Raw genomic sequence first — 26,817 nt, 5'->3', positions numbered from 1 at the left:
TGCCTACAGGGTATTAACACTTGGATCTCCCGACAATATCCTCTTAAACTGAGCACATTAAAATCGTAATTCCTGCCTCCGCCTCCCTGCATCACCCCTCCCCAGCACACCAAAACAACCATGAAGATGTTTTCCATTCCTCCAACAGCATCACCATTCTTACAAATATCACGGTTAAAAACCTTGAATTACTTCTGGCTTCCCCGCTTCTTTTCACTTTTATCTGCAACGCAGACTATCAGAGAGGGAAGGTACCAAGAAACTTGCCCATGAAAAGTTTTGCGTCGCTGAATTTCTACTGGGGCAAGGAATACCAGTACTAGGTACTGCTTTTCGTTTCTGTTTCACACGGTCCAAAACAGAGACTTAAGAAATTTTGGAAATGTTCATATTAGAAGCCAAGAAACAGTAATGTTCTAACCACTTCCCAATGGAAAATCATTAAATGATGTTACAGATTAAGCAATGGTATTTTTATTAGCTTCATTATTTTTTAAAATTAACTTTAAGCTCTAGGGAGTGTTAAAGAAGAGTGTATATACTTGGCAACAGAATGCGATTAAAGATCAATATTTATATTTGTTGCAGAAACCTTTATTTGAAACTGATGAATGCCTTGTGCTGGGGCGAGTCCCTCCAGGAGCTATTAATTAGTATTTTACCAAACAGAGCTGAGAGTACGACTGTGTCTCAGAAAAAACTACAAATCCCAGAATGCACTTTATCTTTTCGCGAGAATCCCGGAGGGCTAGACCAACCAATGCCTTCATGAAGAGCCCACCTATCAGCCAATCCGAGGGCGAATGGGCGCCCGGGGGCGGGAGGAACAAGGCGCCCTAAAATTTGAAATAGGCAAGTCGGCGCGGATGCGGGACCTGGTTCTAGAGACCTAGTTTTGGCTCGAATTGGTTCAGGTCTTTTGTGGGTAGGTGGAGGGACTCACGCCTGCTGGAGAAGGTGAGGGAGGTGGGAACTGACCGGGGCTCCCCGATCCGCCTATCGTGATAAGGGAAAGCGGGTTTCCGGGCGGGATTTATTTTTGGAACGCCGTCTCTGAAACGCAGGCTTGTTGTTTGCACATCAGGTGGGCGGCCGTGAGGCTGAAGGGTTCCGGGTTTCTGTGAACGAAAAGTCTGTGGCCCTCCTGGGAAGGTTTTAGGTTATTGGGGTGGTTTTAGCGTTACAGAAAACAGGTGGAGCCAGTCTGACCGGACATTGTTTTACAGACGAGGGCACTAAAGCCCAGAGAGTGCAGGTGACTTGTACCTTTCCTGGACTAAGCCCACTAAATTTCCTCTCCAGTCGCCTGTTTAGTGCTACTTTTCGTGATCTTAGTGGGAGGGAGAGGCAGGTTAGATGTGGGACCTTATCCTATGAGAGGGGGCCGTCCATCTGGGATCTGGCAATGCAGGCCAGAATTCAAATGGTCAGAGTTGGAAACGCCTAAGTTACCAATTTTACTTGTGAGAAAACGGAGTCAGAGTCATTTTCTCAAAGCCATAGAGCTGTGTGAGTGTCTTGTGCAATTACACTACTGAGAAGTCCCTAGGAGGTAAAGATGTCCTTCCTGGAATCTTGCATCTTAACTGCAGTTAAGTCCAGGTGGCTTGATCTGCCCTGAAATATCTAGAGTTAAAAGTAAGGTGCTAACTTTTTTTTTTTTTTTTTTAAGCAAAGGTCACACTGCCAAAATATGCTTGATTGGAATATGAGCCTGATTTGATTTCAATAATTCATAAGAAATATAATGTTCTATTTGTTTTGTAGCATTTTCTTCCAAAATGATAGAGGATGAACTGACACTATTTGATAAAAGCATAAATGAATTTTGGAATAAATTCAAAAGCACTGTCAGTGACACTTCCTGTCAGATGGTGGGACTAAGAGATACCTACAAAGACTCCATCAAAGCATGTGCAGGTAACTGAAATTAACTTGTAACATGCTCTTTTGTTGTTCTTGCTCTTTATGTTATTTCAGCTGAATTGAAACTTCAATTCCAATTTCTCTTTCAGAAAAGCTGTCTGTGAAATTAAAGGAAGAAGAACGAATGGTTGAGATGTTTCTGGAATATCAAAATCGTAGGTGACAAACTGTAGATCACAGAGTTTTTTTAGATCGAACATCTTTATGCAATCTCTCATTCAAGTAAAACAATGTAGTGCGTGTGTGTGTGTGTACATATATATAAAACTAATAAACATGTATGTACCTACTACCCAGCTTAAGAAATAAGTATACTCCCGTGTATACTTTTCTCCCACCTTCCAGAACTAACCTATTAGTATGTAGTATTGTGTTTTTGAATGTTATATATATGGCATTATTTTGTGTATATTCTGTCCCTTTTTAAAAATATTCATCAGTATGCTTGTGAGATTCATCTGTGCTGATGTGTAAATGCCAGTTATTTGAAAAACGAGTTTTCCCATTGGAAATCATAGGCTGACAGTTGAAAAGCTGGAGTTCTTCAGGTCTTTGGGGTAGGGTTAGTCCTCCTGACCGTTTTTGTCCATATTTTTCCTGCTGTTTCCTGCCCTCTCATTTATACCACTCTTGAGTTTCCACGGTATATATGTTGGTTTTACTGAATTCACACAGATCAACAGATCACAGACTTGTGGCCATAGGCCACAGGTTAAATTTTACAGCACCATGTTTTAAACACTATTAATGGAATGTCTTTAGATGGAACATGTGTTCTTTAATTTGCTACAGTCCCCAATAGTTTCTTTGGCTTTGTTTTGCCCACTTGACTCATTATCTGGCTCCTGAACGCGTTTGACTTTGGAACCCTGGTAGGCTATTATGCTAGCCTTTTACTCGTGTCTACTTTCTAAGCTGCCCTGAAGCGTCCTTCTCCTTTGACTTCTCTCATTTCTTCTGTAACCACAAGCAGAAAGGAAAACCACTTTCGTTTGTGAGTGTGTGTGTGTGTGTGTGTGTGTGTAAGCATTCTTGGTTTGTAGAATTGCTGGGGATTAGAACATAAGTTTGAAACGATCAATTTTTACTATTGTGAGTCTCAGTGTGCTCTTAATGGTTACCTGTAGTGAAAATAATGTGCTAAATAGTCTAAAAGCTAAAAGCATTATCAATTGTTTTTCTTTAAAAAATCACTTTATGCTTGAACAGAAATATAATTTACTTAAGTTTAATTAATTCAGTGAATATTTGATATTTGCTTAGCATGGAGACAACCGTTCACAAAGTACTGTCTGCACACTGCTTACAATTTAGTGGAATATACAGACAGGGAATCCACAATGAAAATACATTGTAATAATTGCTGTAATAATGAAATGGGCTGCGAGAGCACAGAATTTTTTCATTTTTAAGGTGTCTACCCTAAAATGAGCATGTTTATTTGCTGCAGGAAAGAAGTTAGTGGGGACTTAAGAAAAGGGGTCAGGGGACAATGAGTAGAATAGAGGGGAGGGAATCTGGATTAACCATGGATTGGAGAAGGAGCCGCTGTTACTCTGGCAGGAGAGGATACTGATACAGATACATGTGGGAGTAGGCAAGCTGGAGGGAACTCACTCACTCACCAGAGATTTGTTGAGCAGCTACTCTGTGCCAGGTACCCTTCTAGGACGATACTGCAGAGAACAAATTAGCCAAAAATTCTGGCCCACCTGGAGCATCTGTTCCTTCTATTTATCAAAAGGAGGAAGATCATCTGTTCAAAGTGAGAGGCATGTACTATGGACCAGGCTCTTAAATCCTGAAAGCTTTACAAGACAGAAATTTGAAGCTCACTGAGGTTAAGAAACTTGGCTAAGGTCGTGCATTGCAGCCAATATGTTTGCTCTTTCCAGTGCACCATAAAACACTCTTTCCACATGGAAGGAAAATTCCAGGAGGGTTTGTGTGGTGAGTAGTAGTGAAAGTTTTAAATACCTGCCCTAGAGAATAAGAGACAGCTGGCTACGTACACATAAAATAATAGTTATGCAACATCAAGGGCCCTTCCATTTGTATGGGCACAAATGCATACAGTTCGTCCTTTCCTTTCCTTTCCTCTCTTTTCTTTCTTTCTGAGGTTCCAGAACTGTTGTTTTTTTTTTTTTTTTTAAGATTTATTTATTTATTTGAGAGAGCAGGGAGGGGGGATGGGATGGACAGAGGGAGAGGGGGTCACAAGCAGACTCTGGGCTGAGCACAGGGCTGATGTGCTTGGTCTCACAACCCCGAGATCACAACCCAGCCAAAATCAAGAGTCAGACACCCAACTGACTGTGTCACCCAGCTGCCCCCATGTAGTTCTTTAAATGTTATAATAAAAACACTGACATATATGGTATTTATGTATCATTAATAGTTTGGAAGTTTCCATCTTATTGTTATTGGATACTCTAGCCCTGTGCACTAAATAAATGGAGCAGCCATTATTATCCTCGTTTTATAAGCGTTGCCAAAGTTGTAATTTGACCAAGGTTCTTGGGTGACAACTGAGGAGCCAGAATAGAACCGAGACCTTGGACTTCAAATATTCATCTCTTTTGTCATTGAACATACTTATCTTTTTTTAAAGTAGCATTTTTCTGTAGTGGCCACTCTGCAAAATAGTAGGGATGTTCCTCAGAAAATTAAAAGTAGAACTACCATATGATCCCCACTCTGGGTGTTCATCAGAGGAAAATGAAAACTAACTCGAAAAGATATCTGCACCCCCATGTTTATTATTTATAATAGCCAAGATAAGGAAACAACCTACGTGTTCATAGATGGATGAGTGGATAAAGAGATTGTGGCATACACGCGCGTGCGCACACACACACACACACACACACACACCATGGAATAAAGCCATAAAAGAATGAAGCCTTGACATTTGTGACATAGATGGGCCTCGAGGGCATTATGCTAAGTGAAATAAGTCAGACAGAGAGACAAATACCATATGATATCTTATATGTGGAATCAAAAAAAATTTTTTTTAAAACAAAAAAGCAAACTCATAGATAACAGATTGGTGGTTACCAGAGGGAGGGTTTGGGAGAAGAAATGGCTGAACTGTTTTTGACCTTGGTTTTGGTTTTGATTTAAATTGAATTTTTTTTAAATCATTTTTCTTTCTGGTAATTCTGATAAAATGTCTATTTTTAAATTATACTTGACATAATATATGATCATGTCCAAATTCTTGGAAGATACAGAAAAGTAAACAAATCTGAAACGTTGAGAATCACATTTAACAAAATGACATACTTTTTTTTTTTTCTTTTTCATGTGCTATATAGTATTTTTGACATAATTTTGTTAAGGGTATCTATATAACTTTTTTGAGAGTATTTTCCCATATTACTAAATTCTTTGAAAATATATTCTACCTTATTGATATACTATTTTAATAATTTAGGATGTTTTCAGTTTTCACCATTAAAAATCATACTAAAAATAATTTTTTTGTATATAAATACTTGCACACATCTTGTTTCTTAAGGTAACTTGTAAAAATGAAATGAACTAATTAAGGACATGAATATCTTTTTTTTTTTTTTTTTAAGTGAGTGAGTTTATTACGTGAAGATACAGGAAAAGCTTTCAAGAGTGAGAGGGGTCCCAACAGTGTTGGGACAGGGTCGCCAACGAGGGCCTTTAGGGTTGGTCTTTTATAGAAAGCTAACCAGAGAACTTAAATCCTTTTAACATATGAATATCTTTAAGACTTGTTTTGCAATGTCAAAAATATGCCGTAAGGACTCGTATTTTGCATTCTTCTCAACACTGACTATTATTTTTGTAAACGTTGTTGTAATAAATGAAGATTGGTATGTCATTGCTTTATTTGCATTTCTGTGATTACTACTTAGGTTAAACTGTCTTTCATATTTATTATCCATCTGCAGTCTGCATTTCCTCTGTTTATTCCTTTGTCTGTTTTTGTTTTAGGAATTTGTATTTGTGTCTTCTTTAGATTAACAACAGTTGGGGGAGAATATTTAATGCTCAAAAGCATGGTCTTTGAAGTCAAGTCCTGAGTTTGAATCCAGCTCTTGTATTTATGCATCTTAGTAGATAAAGCTTTGGGCAAGTTAGTCAACTGCTGAGCCTTTTTACTCTTTTAAATTAGACCTACAAAATGTATTATAGTGAAATTTAAGTAAATTTACAGAAATAGAAGGTGTTGAACAAAGTTCCTAGCACATAGTAGAGTTTTATGCATATTTGAATCAAATGAGGTTTTTCACCTACTTATTAACTTTTATGTAGCTGGTATATGTCTCTCTCTTTGATTTCTTTTTGCCTTTGAGTAAAAAGATCTTTCCCCGTAGAACTAATTTTGTATTCAGATACTGCCTTTTAGGTGTTGCAAGATTTCATTTTATATTTAAATATTTAATACAGAATTTATTTTGTATTTCAGCAACCACCTACCACCTGATTTTATGGTATTTCATTTTTCATATCAATTTTCTAAATATACCAATGTTTGTTTGGAAATGCCATTTTTGTTTAAACTGTGTGTCATTTCTTCAGCTGGTACTCCACTATTGTATTAAAAGTGTCACAATCACAGATGTTAAATTTGATAGGATGAGTCCCTTTCCTCGTTATTTTTCTTACCATATTTCCTAAACTGTTGTCCCCTGTGTATTCATCAGGTAAATTTTATAATTACTTTTGTTGGATCTTCCCTTTCCCTTCCCTCCAAATTCCACTGGGACTGCATTAAATAGAGAAATGAACTTGGGAACTATTGACATCTTTATAATATTTAGAAGCGTAAAATGTCTTCCCATACATCCAGGTCAGATCAAATACATGTCTCAGATAGGTTTTGCCCTTTTTTTTCATATAGTTCCTACATATTTCTTGATCTAGATTATTCCTGGATGTTTTGTTTATTACCAATGTAAATGAGGTTTTGTCCTTCCTTCCTCTCTGTCTCCCTCCCTCTCTGCTCTCACTTCTTTCTGTTTTTTTTTTTTTTTGTATCTTCCAGAATCATTGATATAGCATTAGAATGAACTGTTTCTTTAAAGCACTGTGTAAAAACATTGTCCAGATTTGGGTTGTCTTTGGTGGTGAGCTTTATTTATGTACTTACTTAAAGAGCAGGGATGCAAGGATCTTTTATTTTCAAATGCAAATAGAAAAGAATAAGATTTTTTTTCTTTTTGTTCTTTATAATTTTTGAACCTTTAGGAAGCACTTACTAGTTAAAACATTATTGATCTTATGAAAGTCAATATTTCTTGTCTGTGATGTTGGAGAGCAAAGTATATATATACTAGCTAACACTGTGCTTCTTACAGAGATCTGTAGGCAGAATAACCTCATTCAAGAAAAAAAAGATAACTTGTTAAGGTTGATTGCTGAAATAAAAGACAAAAAGCAGGAACTAGAAGTACTGACTGCAAATATTCAGGACCTTAAGGAAGAATACGCTAAGAAGAAGGAAAGTAAGTTTCCAGTTGTACACATATTTCAAATATTAACCTAAATTTCAGAGTGGTGATTTCACAATTCTGTATCTCTTGCCTTCTCTCCAGTTCATTACTAACAATGGATAACATGACTCAGGCGCATAGCCGGCCACTCATTTCTGCAAGGAAGCTGTGGGAAGTTAGCTAAGTGGGCTTTCTTTTCTCTTGTTTTAGTTAAAGGTCCTTTTGATTTCTAGTATAACCAGAGTTGTAATGCAATTGGTATGGGAGCTTAATTAAGCAGAGTGGGAGACAGTTTCACTAAATAAGATTTGTCTGGAGAAGCCATAGTATAATTTATGCAACAGAGTTATTGATGACACTTTCTCTGCCAGGAACTATTAAGCACAGTCTTTATGCTGTAAAGTCTCTTTGTCTAAAAAAATTTCATATTCAAAAGTGTATTTCTTTTATCATAGCTATTTCTGCTGCTAACAAAGCTAATGAAGAGAGGTTGAAAAGACTACAGAAATCTGCAGACTTATATAAAGATCGACTTGGACTAGAAATTCGAAAAATTTATGGTATGTATATTAATGAAAGTGAAACATACGAGATTAGAAAGGTATATCTTAAGTAGCGAATTTAAAATATGTTTTCAAAGAAAATAATGACAATATTATTAACTTTTGAGAAAATAGGAAACAATTAAAATAATTTTTTTTAAAGATTTTATTTATTTATTTGACAGGGAAATAGCGAGAGAGGGAACATAAGCAGGGGGAGTGGGAGAGGAAGAAGCAGGCTCCCAGCAGAGCAGGGAGCCCGATGCGGGGCTCGATCCCAGAACCCTGGAATCATGCCCTGAGCCAAACGCAGACGCTAAATGACTGAGCCACCCAGGCGCCCCAGAATTTAAAAATTTTTATCACCCTAACATAATTACTGATGCCTTGGTTATTTATCATCCAGTATTTTAATGTGTTTTTGGCATGATTGCCAACATAAAAATAATTTTTGTTCCTTTTTCTTACTGGTATTTTATGATTAACATTTTCCAGTTGCTATAGCCTTCCTATGGTAATTTTAAAATGGTAGTATAATAATTCATTTCATTCATATATCTTAATTTATCCAATCTTTTATCTGTCATTTAGTACAGGTTTGTTTCTAACTTAATATTTGGATTCAGCCTCTGTTTCCGTTTTAGAAGTACTACAGTGAATATAGATTTCTCCATTTCTTTTGTATAATTTCCATGGAATTCCCAGAGAGGCATTACTGGGTTAAGGCATGTAAATATGTTAACGCCTGTTATGTGTAATATATGTGCCAATTTATAGCACTATTCATTGTGTTGGCAGTCCCCAAGATCACCGTGAGGTTTGGTGATTCCCTGGAAAGACTTCCAGAACTCTGCATATAGTCATATTCATGGCTCAGATTCATTGCAGAGAAGATGCAAAACAAAATCAGCCCAAAGAAAGGCACTGGGACAGTCTAAAAGAAACACTTTTTCAGGCATAATTTTTTAGGAGTCGTAATCCAGCAGAGTCCCACAGGATGTGCTTAATTCCTTTAGCATTGAATGTGACAATACGCGTCAAGTGTTCTCTACCAGGGAAGCTCATCAGAGACTCCTGCAACTTGTGCTGGTTTTCCCTGGACTTCACCCCATGGGTTTTTCCATTTGCTGATTTTGCTGGAGCCTTTCGCTGTAATAAATCATAGCCGTGAGGATGACCCTATGGGGAATCCTATGAGTCCTCCTAGTGACTCTTCAAACCTGGGGTGGTTTGCCAACAACCAGCTGGCAAGCAGGCCTTTCTAAGATTCTTCATGACCTCAGCGTCAGGCCTGCCATATTAATTCTTTGTGTTCACCTCTCTACAATGTGAAGAGTACCCATTTCATTGTCTTCTTGCCAGAATTGTATTTTTTAAAGGTTGTTTGGGTTTTTTGGCAGTTGACTAGATATAATTGGAGCATTTATTTTTAAATGCATTTCTTTGATTATTAATGAAAAGGTAAACCTTTTTTCCGTATACCTAATTATATTTCTTTGACTGCCTGTTTGGGCTCTTCATTCATATATCTATTAGTCTTGTTTCTGCCCCACTACTCCATCTGTTGGAATAAGCTTTTAATAAAAAATGTTGACCTTTTGATTAGAGGGAAGTACAAGGTCCAGCTCTGAATTTTTGATCCATTGGACTTACTGTCATCCTGAGGTGATTTTTTGAACCAGAAAGCTTTAAAATTATTTTAGATATAAAAATAGAACTTTCTCATAGCCCTCAAAGTCAGGAAATAATGTTTCTTAAAGAAGAGAACCCAAATTAAACCCTTCATTATCTTATGAAGTCTTTTATTTCCTTGGCATGTATCCCTTCCATTACTATTAACACTTTTAAAAATCTGGTGTACTGGGGGCGCCTGGGTGGCATAGTCAGCTAAGCGACTGACTCTTGGTTTCAGCTCAGGTCATGATCTCAGAGTTGTGAGATCAAAGCCCGTGAAGGGTGTCAGGCTCCCTGCTCAGCACAGAGTATGCTTAAGATTCTCTCTCCCTCTGCCCTTCCCCACCCCTCTCTAAGTCAATAAATCAATAAATCTTTTTAAAAAATATCTGGTGTATGAATGTAATTATTTCATTTTGAATAAAAATGTAAGACATGTTTTTCAAAGTTTCTGAATATTATTTTTTGTAATTAAAACCATTTTTAAAAATGAGATTTCCTAATTTTTTATGCTGTAGAGCAAACTGAAAATGTACGTGAGTTTCTACTTTGTGGCTGCCATTTTTAATTTCTAATGGGCATTTACTCCTTTGGGAACCTTTGGAGGTCTTTTGGAAAATAGGGATCGAGTCTGGATTACTATGTAGGAAAGGTCAAATTAAATCTATTCAGTAGTACCTTTTATATTGTGATAAAACTATATGACCTAGAATTTGCCATTTTAACTATTTTTTATCATACAATTCAGTGACATTAATTATATTTACAATGCTGTGCAATCATCACCACGTTTCCAGAATTTTTCATCACTGCAAACAAATTATGTACTTATTAAACAGTAACTTCTTATTCCTCCTCCCCTAGCCCCTGATAACCTCTAATCTACTTCCTGTCCCTATAAATTTACCTATTCTAAGTATTTCATATAGGTGGAATCATAGAGTATTTGTTCTTTTGCATCTAGGTTATTTTGCTTAGCATGTTTTCAAGGTTCATTCACGTTGTAGCATGTATCAGAAGTTCATTCCTTTTTGTGACCAAATAATATTCCATTGTATGTGTAGACCGTATTTTGTTTATCTAGTCACCTATCAGTGAACGCACGGTTATTATCACCTTTGGCTGCTGTGAGTAATGCTACTATAAACACTGGCAAAGTTATCTGAGTCCCTATTTTCAGTTCTTTTGGGTATATACCTCGGATTGGAGTCACTGGGTCCTATTGTAATTCTTGATTTAAACTTTTTGAGGAACTGCCAAACTGTTTTCCACAGCTTCAGCACCATCCTACATTCCCACCAGCGGGGTTCTGATTTCTCCACATCTTCATCCACACTCTTCTTTTCTTGTTTTGTTTTGTTTTGTCTTCTTACAGCTGCCCTGGTAGGTGTGAAATGATAGCTCACTGTGGTTTGGGTTTGCATCTCCCCAGTGAGTCGTGGTGTTAAGCGTCGCTCCATGTGCTTATTGACCATCTGGGTCTGTTCTTTGGAGAAATATCTATTCAAGTCTTCTGTCCATTTTTTAATTGGGTTGCTCTTCTTTTGGTTCTTCAGTTGTGGTTTTTAAAAATATATCCTATATATTAAATCCATGTCAGAGATATGATATATAAATATTTTTTCCCATTCTATGGGTTATCTTTTCACTCTTGGTAATACCCTTTGAAGGACAAAAGTTTTTATTTTTGATGAAGTCCAGTGTATCAGTTCTTTTCTTTTGTTACTTGTGCTTTTTAAAATCATATTTAAATTACAGTTCACTTAAAACTAATTCGTAACTTGTACATTTGGAGGCTTGGTTAGCGTGTGTGTGTGTGTGTGTGTGTGTGTGTGTGTATTTAGCGCACAGATGTTAAGGACAAAGGTGAGAAAGCTCATCTCCATTGAAAGCCTTGGCACGATAAAATATTCTCATACCAAATAATCGAATCTCTCTTTTCAGGTGATAAATTACAGTTTATATTCACTAATATTGACCCTAAGCATCCTGAGAACCCATTTATGTTTTCCCTCCACCTAAATGAAGCAAGGGAGTACGAAGGTACGTACTCCGATCTTTTAACTGGTATTTAAGATTGGCATCTCCAAATGTTACCTGACTCCGCATACAAAGTATAATGACGGAAAGTAATTCCCACAAGGTAGTGCCTTCTTTGCCAGTCTTGCTTCATGGGATAGTGTCTTCTAAAGGCTGAGTGTAGTTTTGATTTGTAGTTATTACGTAGGATCTTTAACATGTACCTTCTCTTCAGGCTGGCACGGTGTCACGGTGGCAGAAAAGTCTTAAGACCACAGATCACTGCATTTCATACACAAGTATGAATTATCCTTTTAGAGAACTTAAAGCTAAAGCTATAAAGGATATAACTACATAAATGTGAATATTATAATTTCTACAAGTAGGTGATTTTAAAAGCAAATGCTAAGTCATCAGAATGTGATCGTTTATTTTCCCAAAAATCAATTTAAGAAATAGTACCATCTCCTGAAAAATCCCCACATTGGTAATTTAGCTCACTTACTGATTCTCCAGCAGGCCAGCAGGTCATCGACTTCTGGGGAATATATATGATTGATAATAGGGGGAACAAGAAGAGAATGGAAATATATTTATCTCTTTTTCATTCTTCTAATGCCCCTTTTAAAGTAATTTTTCATTTATTGGAATTCAGGAAAATGGTTCTCAGCTCATTGGACCTGTATTCTCGTCTTAAAGCATTTATAGCAGATACACACTCAGGAGAACTGCTGAGTTGGCTTCCTAATGTGCCCTGGTGACTCCGTTCTCATTCTCACGGAATTTATATTTTAGGAATCTAATTCACATACAAATGTTTTTTTCTCTCTCTCAATAAATACCTTTTAATGAGTGCTAAATTTTAGAAAGCAAACCCAAAAAATCACATGCCTAGGTTTTTAGTGTTCTCCAAATTGTATATTCTCTCTTGCTACACAGTATCACAGTATTTGATAGTGTATTAAAATGGAATCTACAGTGTGATTTCGAACCAAGTGTTCTTTGCTATTCTTTCTCTTGTGGTCATGGTTCTTGTTTCCTAAGCAATCTCAACCAAAGAGCTGGAAATCTGACATGGTCAAATTTCTTCTCCTTGGACAAAGGACCAAATTGTTGGGAGAGAAAGCTGGGTCATTCCTTTCCTTTGACCACCCTCACTGGAGACTTGCTCCCAAGATGTACCGTTTTGTACAACTATATGTGAGAGCCGTCAGTTACTTGTGACTTTTGTCTCATTTGATTAGTAAGCCCTATAATTATCACTTTTAGAACAGCAATCACATTTTCTAAGAAAACTTATAAAAGCTTAGATTTTTCCCCATAATTATAAATTATTAAAAGTTGGCATTGAAAGATGTTCTTTTTTTGATCCAGTGACCAGAAACTAGAAGTCAAGCCAAGGGTTTACAGAGAAAACTGACTTAACAGTTTAAAAAAACAATACGCACCTGTTAAAACAGTTTAGTTAAACCAAAATGTATAGAAAGATGATAGAAATGGCATTCTGTTCTTTATCACTGAGCTCTTCAATCCATTGACTACAATCTGTTTACATTTAAAGTAAGATTGTAGTACTTAAGATTTTAATACTTAGAGATTAAACAAAGAATGAGTCCAAAAGATAGTTAGGATATGAAAATCAAATGTATCTATTGTTCTGTGCTCAAAGCATTTCAGTAAAATGGAATTGAAATGGTTTGAATCAGATGAAAGCATCTAAATTAGAAACACTTCTCCTCCACAAAAAAAATGCATTCCAATTATCTCCTTTTTTTCTTCTAGTGTCAGATAGTGCTCCTCATCTTGAGTGCCTGGCAGAATTTCAAGAGAACGTAAGGAAGACCAACAATTTCTCGGCTTTTCTTGCCAATGTTCGGAAAGCTTTTACTGCTATGGTTTATAATTAATGTATGAATAGTATATAAAAACTGTTTCTTTTTCTTCTCTATTGTGTATCTCTTTTTTTAAATCATTGTGTGTCTCTTTCAAAAAGAATCCTCATTATCCATTGTTTGCCTATAATTTTTTTTATTTCTGTAACATTTCTGTGTGGTATATTTCTTTAAATTATTTTAATTAAAAGCTTAAATAAAATTTATAAAGTCAAATGTGTCCTTTCTAAAATAAAAATATACTATGTATATATTTGTGTGTGTGTGTGTGTGTATATATATATATATATATGTATATATATATATATTTTTTTTTTAATAGTAAGCATGGGTAGTTTAAGGCTAGCCTGGGAGTGGGAATTTGTACAACATACACTGTCTCATTGGTTTCCAAGCCTTTTATTTATTTATTTATTTATTTATTTATTTATTTTAAGATTTTATTTATTTATTTGACAGAGCAGCAAGAGAGCACAAGAAGGAGGAGCAACAGGGAGAGGGAGAAGCAGGCTCAGCAGGGAGCCTGATGTGGGGCTCGATCCCAGGACCCCAGGATCATGACCAGAGTGGAAGGCAGACTCTAAACAGACTGAGCCACCCAGGCACCCCTCCAAGCTTTTTAAAGTCATGGACTAGTAATAAAAAACTAGGAATACAGGCCCAACCTAAGGGTAGCAAGTTTTGAAATGTACATGGCAAAATAAATACTACTGTCTACTAACATTCTAATATCATAAAAGAAAGAATATTTTCCTCATCAACCTGTGAGGTGGATACTATCCATAGCCTTGTTCTACAGATAAAGAATCCAAGGCACCGAGAGTTTAAGTAACTTCAAGTCACACAGCTGGTAAGCATTGGAGCTGGAATTCGAACCAGGTGGCAGTCTGGCACCTAATCCATGAGCTTCGCCTGGACGACACCTCATGCATTTCTGTGTTGTATTGTAGGGAAAGTATGTGGAGACAAAGTTCACAAAGATTGTAAACAAACTTGAACTTCAATAATATAACTTAGCCTTTTTCCATAGAAGTATAATGATTAAGAGAAAGAAAGGTAGGGGCGCCTGGGTGGCACAGCGGTTAAGCGTCTGCCTTCGGCTCAGGGCGTGATCCTGGTGTTATGGGATCGAGCCCCACATCAGGCTCCTCTGCTATGAGCCTGCTTCTTCCTCTCCCACTCCCCCTGCTTGTGTTCCCTCTCTCGCTGGCTGTCTCTAGCTCTGTCGAATAAATAAATAAAATCTTAAAAAAAAAAAAAAAGGTAAACTGTCTTGAAAGCAGAGGGATATGTTTTGTCTGGATCTTTAGGAAATAGCTTCACTAAGATGATAAAACAGCCTCAAACCTCAGGGAAACAATGAGCAGAGTACCAGGCCTTCAGGAGCTGCATGGCTCGCTGAGAGCAGTCTGTAGGCCTGTAGAATACAGTCAACAACCTGGTCTTCGTGGAAATGTCAGGTGGAGGGCTACTGACTAATGTATAGTCCTATCTGTTCAGTCAAATATGAAGACCTTAATTATTGAGGGTCACTATGTGGCAACCTAGGAATATTCTGGAACTGATATTATTCATATATTAGCTTAAATTATAAAGTTGATACATTATGAAAATTTCACTTTGAATAAAAATACACATGAAAGGCAAACCAACTATCTCATTAAGTTTGCTCCTTTTATACATTGTATTTAGGATGGTATATTACAAAACTAAAATAATTTTAAGCATTTAAAATCTTCCTGATATGGAAATAAAACACCAGATATGAAGACAAGAGATTTTCCTAAGTGAAAAAAAATATGCGCAAGTAGTAAAGTTGATTAAAATGGAATCCAAATGGGGTAGATTAATTTAGTCCAAATTTTGTAAAAAAATGAACAATGAGATCTTTAAAAATTAAACTCAATCACTAAATTGTTTAAGTTAAAAAAAAAGTGGCACAAAACCTGCTAAAATGTGCTAATGGATTAAAAATTTCAATTTTCCAGCTAAGGAGGATTACAAAGTGTTGCTTCTCTTCTAACTCAGAAAATTCCTATACAATTAGCTCTGTGTTGGTTTGTGTACAATGAGAGCACGTTGCCTATTTTGCTATCACCTAGCATAGTGTCTGGCACATAGTAGAAGCTTAATAAATATCTGTTAATGTTGAACACATCATACAGACTCAATAGAAAATTATTTAACAGGAAATCAAAATTACACCTCTGAAAAAGGGCTGACTTATTCAACAGTACCTGCATGTGTGTTGCTGCTATGTTCGGCTATTTTTTGATGGTGAAGATGGCCCTACAGGGAATTCTTTTTTTTATTTAAGATTTATTTATTTATTTGACAGAGAGAGAGAGGGCGGGCAAGTGTGGAAAGGGGCAGAGGGAAAGAGAGAGGGAGAATCCTCAAGCAGACTTCCCACTGTGCACGGAGCCCCACACCGGGCTCAATCCCAGGACCTTGAGATCATGACCTGAGTCAAAATCAATAGTCAGTCCCTTAACCGACTAAGCGACCCAGGCGATTCTTGACTTAATGATGAGCTAATAGAGGACAAGTTTCTTTCTGAATAAAAGATAAGGGTTGTATCTAAGTCAAAATAGAGTCAATTTTTTAAGTGAACTGGAGGAAATATAAGCTATTTAAAATCAGCTCCTTTCTTGATATGGTTAAATATATCCTGGTGAGAAGTATAAACAATGTACATTGTGATATGATGTGAAGAATGTTTAGAGTTTAGACACATTATCCCTTTCTCTCAGCAACTCCCTGGAAGCAGCTGGGGATAAGGTCTTTAACTGGAAAGAGGAAATATTTGAGAGTCAAATAAACGTGATCTGTGTAATGGTATACCTTGAATATTCTAAATTGTTTTGTGAAAAGTTCTGTTTTCCAGCATCAGAATGGGATTGTGGAAAAATCAGAATTAAGATGTGGTCCGGTCTATGGTACATGATTTCAGGCAAGTCATTTAACCTCTTTGAGCTTCAGCCATACTGTGCTCTGTGTAGTTCCCTAAACTTGCCAGTTTCTTTTCTGTTGACCAGGCCAAGGAGGTTTCTTCTATTCTCAGGTAATTAGAAGTAACTACCATAAATATTTGTTAATATTACCATGCCGCTTCTGCATCTATATAGATTTTCATCTTTAATCTGTCAACATGGTGATTTATATCAATAGATTATTTAAAAATGTTGAATCAACCCTCCCTTCCTGGAATAAATCCAATTTAGCCAGGATATGCAATCTTTTTTGAAAAATAGCGTTGGATTCAGTGAATATTCTATTTAAATTTTTATGTCTATAGCCCTAAGTGAGGTTGGCTTATAATTTTCCTTCGTATATGAACTCTGGTTTTAGCATCAAGGTTCTCTCCTAGGTCCTAGAATCTTGAAAATAGTTCGAGTGTGTTCCATTTTTTCTATTTCCTGAAAAAGTATGAATGAGATTATCTGTTTTTGAACTCACCTATAAAACTATCTGGGCCTGTGTCTTCTTTGTAGGAAGTTTTTTTTTTAACCACTCTTTGAATTTCTTTAATAGCAATTAAATTGAGTTATTCTATTTCTTGAGTGAGTTTTGATAATGCATATTTTTTGAGAAATTTGTCTTTTGGTCTTGCTTTTTTTGCAAAGTGATTGGTGTAAAGTCGTTGATAATATATAATTGTAGCTTTTAGATGTCTGCTGCCTCTGTCGTATGTCCACTTTTTCCTTATAAATAACATTTATCTATGCTTTTTTCTCTTAATCTTGCAGAGGTTTGCTCAATTTATTAATCCTTTCAAAGAACCGATAGGTAGCTTTGTTCAATATTTTATTTTGCTTTATATTTCATTAACTTTTGCTTTTTCTCCCCCTTTTTATTTCTTCCCTTTCTGTGGGTTGATTCTGCTGTTGTTTTTATAAATCCATAATTAGGATGCTTAGTTCATTTATTTCAGCCTTTCTACTTCTCCCTATAGCATTTTTAAGCTACTTTACTAGAACGACGGGTTTTAATATGTAGTAGCTTTCTTATTTTTTATTTCTAATACTTTCTAATTTCCATTAAGATTTCTTCCTTGACCATGGGTTATTTAGAAGCTTCTGTGTGCGTGCACATACGTGGGCTTATGTGCACGCAGGTGCACATATGAATGTGTTCTCCGAAGGCAGATGATTTTTAAATTATCCTTTTCTTAATGATTTCTAACTTATGCTGAGGTCAGACAATTCTAGAGACTTGCGCTGTGGCCTAGTGCATGATCAATCGTTGTACGTGTGTATTTTCCAGTGGTAAGGAGCAGCGCCTTCATTCTCAGCTTCTGGTGGCTCACCCCAACTTTCTCATTTGCCTGAGTGCTCCTCAGCTGACTTTCCCCAACCTCCTCGATCCTGATTAATGCCCCCCCCAAATGTTCTCATAACCCTCTTGATGTAGCCCTATTATAGAATTTATCACAGTGTATCATGTTTAATTGGTCTGTCTCCCTTACGAAAGTGGGCTCTTCGAGGAAAAGGACTTGTTGTCTTTAAGACTTAGTATTTAAGTAACAGAGCCATAATGTTCCAACCACTCTGGAGAGCAACTTCTACTTACCCTTCCAAATCCAGTTGAAAGACCCTACTCTTGACAATGGTGATGTGAGAAGGCTGGGCTATTCTGCCCCATAGAAACCATACACGAACTGGCAAATTATTAAAATGACCATTTCAAGGTAAGCAACAACCATTGCAAAGGCAAGCAACACCCTGGGAAATGTTTATTCATGAAAACCTGCTAGTGAATTGGACGAGAATGGCGAAATTATAGTCAACAAGCACATGGAAGGATGATCGGCATCATTAGTCACTAGGCAAATACTAACTAGAAGCCCAGTGAAATTAAATACACCTGCTAGAATGGCTACAATTTAAAAGACTGATAATATCAAGTACAGACAAGGGTATGCAACATCTGGAATTCTCATACATTGCTGGTGGAAATGCAAAAGAAAATCGCTACTTTGGAAAACAATTTGTAGGATTGTTTTTAAAAACACAGGAAAGTTAAATACATAGGGAAAAAAAGTTAAATAGACAGGGAAAAAAAAGTTAAATACACAGTTAACAATTCTACTTCTAGGTATCTACCCAAAAGAAACGAATTTCCCCCCCAAATTTGTTCACGAATGTCTGTAACAACATTATTCATTATGACCAGTAAAATGTAGTAGTCGCCCCCTTATCCACAGGGATATGGTCCAAGACCCTCAGTGGATGCCGAAACTGTAGCTAGTACTGAAACCAATATATACCATACCTATGATAAAGATTAATTTATAAATTAGGCACAGTAAGAGATTAACAAAATAACTAATAATAAAATCGAACAATTATAACAACATACCATAATAAAAGTTATGTGAATAAAAGTTATGGTCTTTGTCTCTTAAAATATCTTACTGTACGTACTCACCCTTCTTGTGATGATGTGAGATGAAAAATGCCTGTGTGATGAGATGAAAGGAGGTGAATGACACCGACATTGGGGGCGTCGTGTGAGGCTACTATTGACCTTCCAATCCCAAGTCAGAAGGAGGGTGATCTGCTTCCAGACCCTGGCTGGTGGAGCAGGGACTACGGAGGAATGGACTGAGAGCAGCAGATAGTTCGCTTCTCATTCTCTAGGGTCAAGATATGGCCCGTATCATACTTTGTTCTACCAATGAGATTATCAAGTAAGTGGCTGAGAAAGAGGAAGACGAGTCTCTTTTGAGAGAGTGTAATGTGGTCCAAAGTGTTCTTTCTTCCCTGGGCCAAGGGTGAATATGAGAAAGAAGAGGCGAAGGGGCCCCTAGGTAAAGCAGCCCCACAAGGGAGAAACTTCTTCGACCAAGTTCCCAACACCACTCATCTTTAAAAACTTATCGGATCAAAAGTAGGGGATATTTCTCTCTTAGAGCTGACTCCTTGGATATATTTCTCCTTCAACAGTGCTCCTTTCCTGGAGTGTATGCTGTAGACACTAGTCTCCAGATTCATGCAAGTAAGCAGTGGTTCTCAAACTTAAGCTTGCATTAGAATCACCAGGAGCGCTTGCTAAACCACAGATGGCTGGGTTTCTGAGTGTGAAGTGGGAGCTGAACATTTGCATTTCTAACCTAGTCCAGGGTTACATCAGTGCTGCAGGTTCCAGCACCACCCTTGGAGAACCTCCAAAGTAAGCATTTAGCCATTTGCCCCAGCGTCAGAAAAACTCAAGTTACTAGCCAGCTGAAACTGCGATCAGCAACACATTTGCCATGGCGAATACCGGGCTAGGCAGGCGCGAGTCCTTTCTAGGCGCTCCCTGCTGTAACTCCCTTTGTGTCCCCTGATCTCCATCATGAGCCCTCAGCTGTGGACAAAGATCTTTCTCTAGCCAGTTTATTTTCCTTCCTCTCCCAGGTCTGCTTCTCCATATCCCACGGTTCCTCTGAGAAAGAGTGTTTCACTGTATAATTCTGTGCAAGTCTAATTACTCCAATCTCAGGCCAAAGCTGCTTTCCTCCCATTTCCATGACCCTGCAGGTGAGTACTGGGCTCTCCCCTTTGGGCAGATTTCCCCAGCTGCAGGCACCCACCCGTCCCCTTAGTTTCCCTAAACTGAGCTCCTATCTGCATAAGCACAGCCTGGATTCTCTGGCTTGCTGACTTCTCACCCATGGTGCTGCCCAGTGGGAGGCCTGGGACCCCGGCTCTCCATCCTGGGTCACAGCAGACCGAAATCTCTGACACTATCCATGTAGCTCTATCCTTGTAGCTGCACTCCCTCTACAAAAGTTTCCTGTTCTTCTCTGCCATGTCCCCCACCCTGGTCCAAGTCCCAGGACCACCTAATCTTGCCCCCTACACCCCCCCCAAGACTATCTTCCCTGGGCTAGTCTTTCTTCCTGTGTAAGATTGCAAAGGACAGTAGGACATGTTATTTGACTCTAATGCACTTTTCTTGTTCTAATTCAGGCTAATTACCCACCAAGCCCATCAAGACTTTGGGGGAGGAGGGGGTGTTTTGGAGGGAAGAATAAAGTTACACTATACTCAAATTACTTATCAGTTAAAGCCTTATAATACTACGCAATAAAATTTACTTTACCCCAAACTGGATATTATATTACTTTTTGATAGATCAGAAGGCACTCTAAGTGATTAAAGTGCTTTTTGTCATTATAAATGTTAATTATTATGGGTAATTGAAAATGCAAAAAAAATGAAATTAATAGATCTTTCTGGTTGATAGTATGATAGATATATCAGCTTGTGTTCTATTAGAAGATAAAGTAGAATAACGCCTTCTGATGTTTTCAGTGAAAATCTGGCTCAGACCTCTACTGCTTATATTTCTGGCTGTGATGTTGCTAAAAATTTCCTGACATGAAACTGCGTAGTGGAGCGTAATTATGAAAGCCTACTTAGGGGCTTCAAAGTATTCATATTAAAAGTTATTTTATTCTGTACGGAAGACTTCTGTACATCATTAATCTTCACAATATACACTTAATTTTTATCTAAATATAAGGGATACCATTCCCACCTGTCCCATCAGAAAATTCTTGCCCTACTAAAAAGGTATTCACCAAGTCTGTTCTACCCAGCTATATTGATACATATAGTCTGATGAGAGTATTTCCTTGACACATAAAAATTTATATGTCACAGATGCAAAAGGAATTTGAAGCAATGTTACAAAACAGGAAAATCATTTATGTTTTCACAAGGTAAAACAGATTGACAAAGGTAGAGGGACATCTTTCTTTGAAAATTACTTCCAATGAGTTTCAGGGCCCAACCACCACTATCATCACTTTTTCTACACAAATGATCCTCTGTGGGCTGCAGTCAATTGCTACGCAATTTTTTATACATCGAGGCTTAATGGAAAGAAGGAAGATGAAGAGGAAATATAAATTCAAATTTTCTGTTCATGGTCTAATGGCCTATTATTCAGCCAACTTTCTACATGTAGAAAGCCTTCATTAGTACACCATTAAGAATGACACTAAAACTTCTGATCTGTTCTTCTAGGCTGTAAGTTATGTCTCACATAATGAATTTCACTAGAGCTCCTTCAGGTCTGGTGTCTATATCTATAAATACCTCTATGTGTTCGTTATATCCTGCTATAGGAGTGTAACGGTGCAGAGTATAAAAAATATATGTACCTTGATTTGAAAAATTCCTTTTTGAAAGTGTAAAATTTAATAAATTAGAAGAGGTAGGTGGCAAGAGAGTAATGAAATGGATTTTAATTATTCTAATGTCACACTATTTGGTACAAGAGTAAACATGCCGGAATGTTTCTATCAACACAATAACCCTCCATTCAGGAGAGTGTGATCTCCAATCTGATTTAGGTCATTTTCTGAAAGATGCTGCTGTCCCACTTCTCTCCATTCTAAAATATTCCCCTTGGGAAAAAATTGAGACCTATCCTCTCTCAGCCCCAATCTCTTCCCATTAAAGGGCATTTGGGGAAGCAGCATAAAGCTGTTTCTCTCTAGTCCATTTTAACAGTAAATGTTGGTTTCTAGAACTTTCTATCCAGCGAGACCTGGATAGTGAGGATAGTGAGGTTCCTTTCACTAAGAAGCTGCCTAGGGTGTTCCTTTCATAATGACCTACTTGGGAAGTGCAATTTTCTTATGTCTAAATTGGTATACGAAGTTTCCAAATGGACAAGGAGGCTAGAGATTTCAGGCACTGTCTCCTTCCTAACCGTTTCCTCTCTACTTCGCTCTTGCTCTCAGCTCCCGAGCCATCTCTGGCTCACACCTGGCCTCACTTGGAAGAGCAGTTCTGGGTGAGCACAGGTGATACATAAGAAGCCACTGCCTCAGAAGATTGCTGGCTGAGGATGGAACTCCATTCGACACTGAGCTTCTCTGCCTAGTAGCCAGACCTCTCGTCTACCACCCTCTCTTCTGATCACCGGGCCTCTTGGCCTCAGCTCCCCATCCTCTATTCTACCCTCGCCTAACCTGGCTCTCTCTCCCTGGGGTCTGACCTGCCAGGCTCTGCTGAACTCTTCATCTCGTTCTTCATCTGTTCTTCCTCGCCTCCCGGGCCCTGCTCAACCCCTCACAGGCCTGCTCTGGCCTGTTGCCACACAATCCGACAAAAAGGACATCTAAGTCCTAATCTCTGTGGTGCCACCAGAAAACTATGTGAGTTCAGGCAAGTGGCTGAATGATCTGAACTCCGTCTCTCTCTCTCTCTCTCTCTCTCTCTCTCTCTCTCTGTGTGTGACTCCGGGGGCTGTGTTGGGGCATCTCTAGGGTCTCTTAGGATTTGAAAACTGTAGTTGCTGTGGGGTCCCTTTCCCGCCTCCCTCCACTCTCATCTTCTGACTCTGTTTCAAGCAAATAAGCAAGAGTGCAAAGTGCGGAGACACACAGGTAAGACTCCATTCTCTATTTGTAAAGATTACAGCATTTATCTTTATTTGCACGCCCTGTACAGCTGACAGAGGAAGGCGGTGTGCTCGGAATCCTGTTTTACACCTGGGTGGCCGGGTTCCCAGCACTGGAAGGGAGCTCCTCCACATAAGCCGCAGGAAAATGGCCCTTTTTTCCATTCAGAGAACCAAACCACCATCCTTCTTCTTGTTTCCTGTATATAGTCACAATGTCGCCTGGGAAAATGCACATTTAGTTAGACAGATGGGTCTCTGCCATTAAGCACATGCCCGAGCCCAGTTGGCAAGACAGTTTTAAGGAGATTCTGCTTTCAAGGAGTTACTTGGTAGCATCATTCTCGGCACACGATTCAGATGATGCAAAATTTACTGAACACCTCTGTATGCAGCAGGCATAATGCAGAGAATATGAAAAAGAATAAGTTAATGGGCAACCAGGTTATGTCATACGATAGTTTCATTAAAAACCGAATCACGTGGGATCACATGTCCTTCTTGTGCGGGACGGCTTACTTCGGATACAGCCTATGGCTCGTCATCAAACTTTTTCTTGGTGTCTGTGTTTTAAGGGTTTCTCACATTGGTGGCCGAGATAGTCTGGTACGGTGACTAGAAGTACGTCTCAGCTACCAGACTTTTCTTTAGATCACGACAGCTTCTCTCCATTACATGAGCCAGTTTTATAGTCCAAAGTTCCAACTCACAGCTTTGCACAGAAACATAACTCCCCATTCCTCAATGTAGATCACTTTAATAAAATATCAATTTGAAGACAATACTTTTTAAAGCCACGAGTCAAATACATAGAATTCCTAAGAGACATATGGCTCTTCCCTAATTCTCTCTTAAAAAATACCATTCTGATATTAATAACCCTAAAGCTTAAACTGGTGTCCCAAATCCTCTGGCTAAGTCCTTCTCTGGTGAGAAAGGGCCCTTCCCCTCTGGCTGCTGACTGCACATCAAAGCAGAAGCCTCTTCTTTCGGCAGCCAAGAGCTCCTTTATTTTGAGCATCCTTCTGAGGTAACTTTTCAGTCTTTCTTTCTTTCATTCTCTTCTCCAGTTATTTTCTGTCTTAGGCAAAGAACTGTCCACCCCACCCCCTTCCACCTCGCCTCACTCATGAATCACTTTTTATTCTTACAGGAGATCATTCTCAGCCTAAGTGCTACCTCCAGTGAGTTCTCTCAGGCCAGCAGATCTCAGGTCAGCATATCGACACAGGCTACTAACAGGAATTCAAACAAATAATTTAAAGACTTGGTGCCGCTTCCCTAAGCCTCTGATGGCTCTGTTTACTTGAACCCACTTACGATACAAAGTATAAGTAGACTTTGCTGCCACCAGAACTGAAGATAAAGAAGAGAATCAATTTATTGTGTACCTACGTAACTCAGACACGGGCCCTGGGGTCTAGGTGGCATCTGGGAAATGTGCTTTTTATTCACATGGGAAGCGGGAATGAGGCATATCATTTACTCACTTACTGCTGTAGGTAACCCTAGGATGACATGATGAAGAGCAAAGGGACTTCCAGAACTCTGCCAGCTTTTAAATAAAGGCAACATTGGTTTAAGATGAATGGAGGAGAGGGTCCACTTTCTATTTCCTTTTTTCTTATCTTATTTATTTCTGAGCTAGAAGGAAAAGTAGTTGCTGGAAGAAATCTGGCTGGCAAACTGAAAAGGAAGCACCCGTTAACCAATAGCAAAAACGTGTTGTATGGCTGCAAAATCCATCGAGACTTCCTGTTGGCTCTGGGCGCCATGTCCTGCTCGGAGGTAATGCGCTCTCTCCTACAACACAAGTTTTTCTCACTCACCTTTTCATTGCCAGATCTCTGCCTTAGCTTTAACATCCAAATATGGTTGCTAATTGGACACACAAAGAAAGGTGAGGCTAGTGACTTTTTCTTATTTAATGTTGAGGTCTACATAACCCATGACGGCAAACCTTTCTGTGTTCAACCAAAATCTTTGACACAGAAAAGGGGGCCATTTCCTGGGTTGGCCATAAAGCATTTTTTCTGAGAGGTAGGTGGGAGAAGCATTAAACTGGGAGTTCTCTGACCTGGCTTCTAGAACTCACCCTTACCCTGAGCCGTGAGGGGAAATCATTTTACATTCCTGTGTGTTTAGCTTTCTGAAAAAGAAAAAGATGGGGCCACCTTTCTAATAACTTTCCATTACTGACATTCTACCCCAGTTAGCACTGTGATAAGAAGCATGACTCTGGGTTTCTGAGTTCAAAGCCTGCGCTATCACTTCCTCTAACATCAGCCAAAGTACTTACCCTTTCTACTTAGCCTCAGTCTCTCAACAGTAAAATGGGAATAAACAATAATACCTAACTCAAAGGGCTTTTATGAACATTAAATGGGACAATGGGCTTGCAGCAATGTCTTGCACTTAGTAAACACTGAATAAATGTTAGCTATTTTTATTACATGACTTTTACTTTTGGTGTGCTTATCTTTATTTTTGAAAAAGGGTGATTATAAACCTGTGATGATTTGATGTTGTGGTAACTTGTAAGGCTGTTGTAACAAAGACAGGAGTGTTTATTCAAGTGAAAGATCTCAACACGGTAAGGCAATCAAACTATTTGAAAATGATTCTTACCTTTTTCCAAATTTAATTCATCATCTTGTCTGGCTTGAAAAGAATATAAAGCCTTGCAAAGACCACTGCCGAGCGGGGCCACACCGGAGGCTGAAAGTTGGATCCAGTTATAATTACTAATGCTGTGTCAGGAGGCAAGACGAATATGATGGAAGCTCTTGAGTTTTCTAATGCTGGGGTGCAGAGCCTAAATATACCGACCTCTTCTCAAAAGGAAAGTTTATAATTTCACATAATATTCATTTCTTGGTATAGTAATCATTTATGATACACTACTGTGTGTATGGACTAGGTATAATATATAATCAAAAACTGTATGATAATGTGGAACATAATAAGTCTGGAGAAAAAAAGTAAATAATAAAGATGATAATTTAAATTTGTTTCCCACATGAACCTCTTTATCAATATCAGTTAGCTGATATGTGTGGTAGCTGATGCATGTTTTGCAAAACACAACACCGGTTTCCATTCAGGTATAGATAGGGGCCTTGCAGCACGTGCTTGCTTCCACCATCCCTAGGTTCTGACGGAACTCTTTCTTTCTTTCTTTCTCTTTCTTTCTTTCTTTCTTTCTTTCTTTCTTTCTTTCTTTCTTTCTTCTTTCTTTCTTCTTTCTTTCTTTCTTTCTTTCTCTCTCTCTCTTTCTTTCTTTCTTCTTTCTTTTTTTTAAGGTTCAGTTAGCCAGCATACAGTGCATCGTTAGTTTCTGGTGTAGTGTTCAACGACTCATTAGTAGCGGGTAACACCCAGTTTCTTAAGCAATGTGACGGTGAGTCTTCACTACACCATGTGGACCATTACTGTCCCGGGTTTTCCTGAAACTCTTTCTGCTAACTTTTCATCAAGAAACTTGCAAATCAAAGTTTGGAAGCTATAGTTAAACAAGGGTTTAACAAGTTTAAACAAGTGTGTGTGTGAGTGTGTGTGTGAGTGTGTGTGTGAGTGTTGAAAGGTGAAAGGTGGGGGGTGTGGGCTGGGAAATAGCTAAGGTTAGGCAGCTGAATAAGGGGAGTAGGTAGGTCTTGGGATCACCGTGTTTCTCACAGAAAGGATAGGGTTTCCATGGAAGTTTGGAGGAGGCTGTGGAGACAGAGCTGCTCACAATGGTTCAGGGGTGAATGTATGGACAGCAAATTGCAGACTGTCTGAATAACATGAATGCCAGTCATCTCAGGGACCTTCTCATAGCATGCATTTTTCCCCTCAACCCTCCACTTTTTGACTCCTTCCCACAGTTTGTATTATGTCTGCACAGAA

The 26,817-nt window shown here is 38.3% G+C and overlaps 2 protein-coding genes across 16 annotated transcripts in view; one reads left to right on the top strand and one right to left on the bottom strand.

Annotated features, from left to right (window-relative positions):
• The first annotated feature begins 827 nt into the window (after positions 1 to 827).
• SPC25 (SPC25 component of NDC80 kinetochore complex) lies at positions 828 to 13,704 on the top strand. Of its 2 annotated transcripts, none has more exons than XM_026492611.4 (7): positions 828 to 925; positions 1,768 to 1,920; positions 2,016 to 2,081; positions 7,266 to 7,412; positions 7,856 to 7,960; positions 11,561 to 11,659; positions 13,418 to 13,704. In XM_026492611.4, the coding sequence occupies exons 2-7, from the start codon at positions 1,782 to 1,784 to the stop codon at positions 13,540 to 13,542; spliced, it is 681 nt and encodes a 226-aa protein (XP_026348396.1). In that variant the 5' UTR covers positions 828 to 925; positions 1,768 to 1,781; the 3' UTR covers positions 13,543 to 13,704. The 2 variants fall into 2 exon arrangements, with proteins under 2 accessions (XP_026348396.1, XP_057174363.1); XM_057318380.1 differs by having other exon boundaries at positions 828 to 957.
• A 9,229-nt stretch (positions 13,705 to 22,933) lies between these two features.
• NOSTRIN (nitric oxide synthase trafficking) overlaps positions 22,934 to 26,817 on the bottom strand; it is a 55,068-nt gene continuing 51,184 nt past the window's right edge. For 5 of the 14 annotated variants that reach the window (XM_026492614.4, XM_044381504.3, XM_044381508.3 and 2 more), the window contains 2 exons: positions 25,558 to 25,647; positions 22,934 to 23,151 (listed from right to left, as the gene is read on the bottom strand). In XM_026492614.4, the coding sequence (XP_026348399.1) occupies positions 23,015 to 23,151; positions 25,558 to 25,647 (227 nt within the window). In that variant the 3' untranslated portion in view covers positions 22,934 to 23,014. Of the gene's footprint in view, positions 25,648 to 26,817 lie in introns of all 14 variants that reach the window. The other 9 variants (XM_048214249.2, XM_057318331.1, XM_057318350.1 and 6 more) reach the window with 4 other exon arrangements.

The sequence above is a fragment of the Ursus arctos genome, unplaced genomic scaffold (assembly GCF_023065955.2).
Source record: "Ursus arctos isolate Adak ecotype North America unplaced genomic scaffold, UrsArc2.0 scaffold_1, whole genome shotgun sequence".
Classification (NCBI taxonomy): domain Eukaryota; kingdom Metazoa; phylum Chordata; class Mammalia; order Carnivora; family Ursidae; genus Ursus; species Ursus arctos.
The sequence above is the reverse complement of the archived record's forward strand: the minus strand, read 5'-3'. Positions and strand labels throughout refer to the sequence as shown.

Bases quoted from the DNA above. Each gene is read 5' to 3' on its own strand.
- SPC25 (XM_026492611.4), top strand. From the start codon at position 1,782: ATGATAGAGGATGAACTGACACTATTTGATAAAAGCATAAATGAATTT. The intron at 1,921-2,015 runs GTAACTGAAATT...TTTCTCTTTCAG, and splicing joins CTCCATCAAAGCATGTGCAG to AAAAGCTGTCTGTGAAATTA. The intron at 7,413-7,855 runs GTAAGTTTCCAG...CTTTTATCATAG, and splicing joins ATACGCTAAGAAGAAGGAAA to CTATTTCTGCTGCTAACAAA.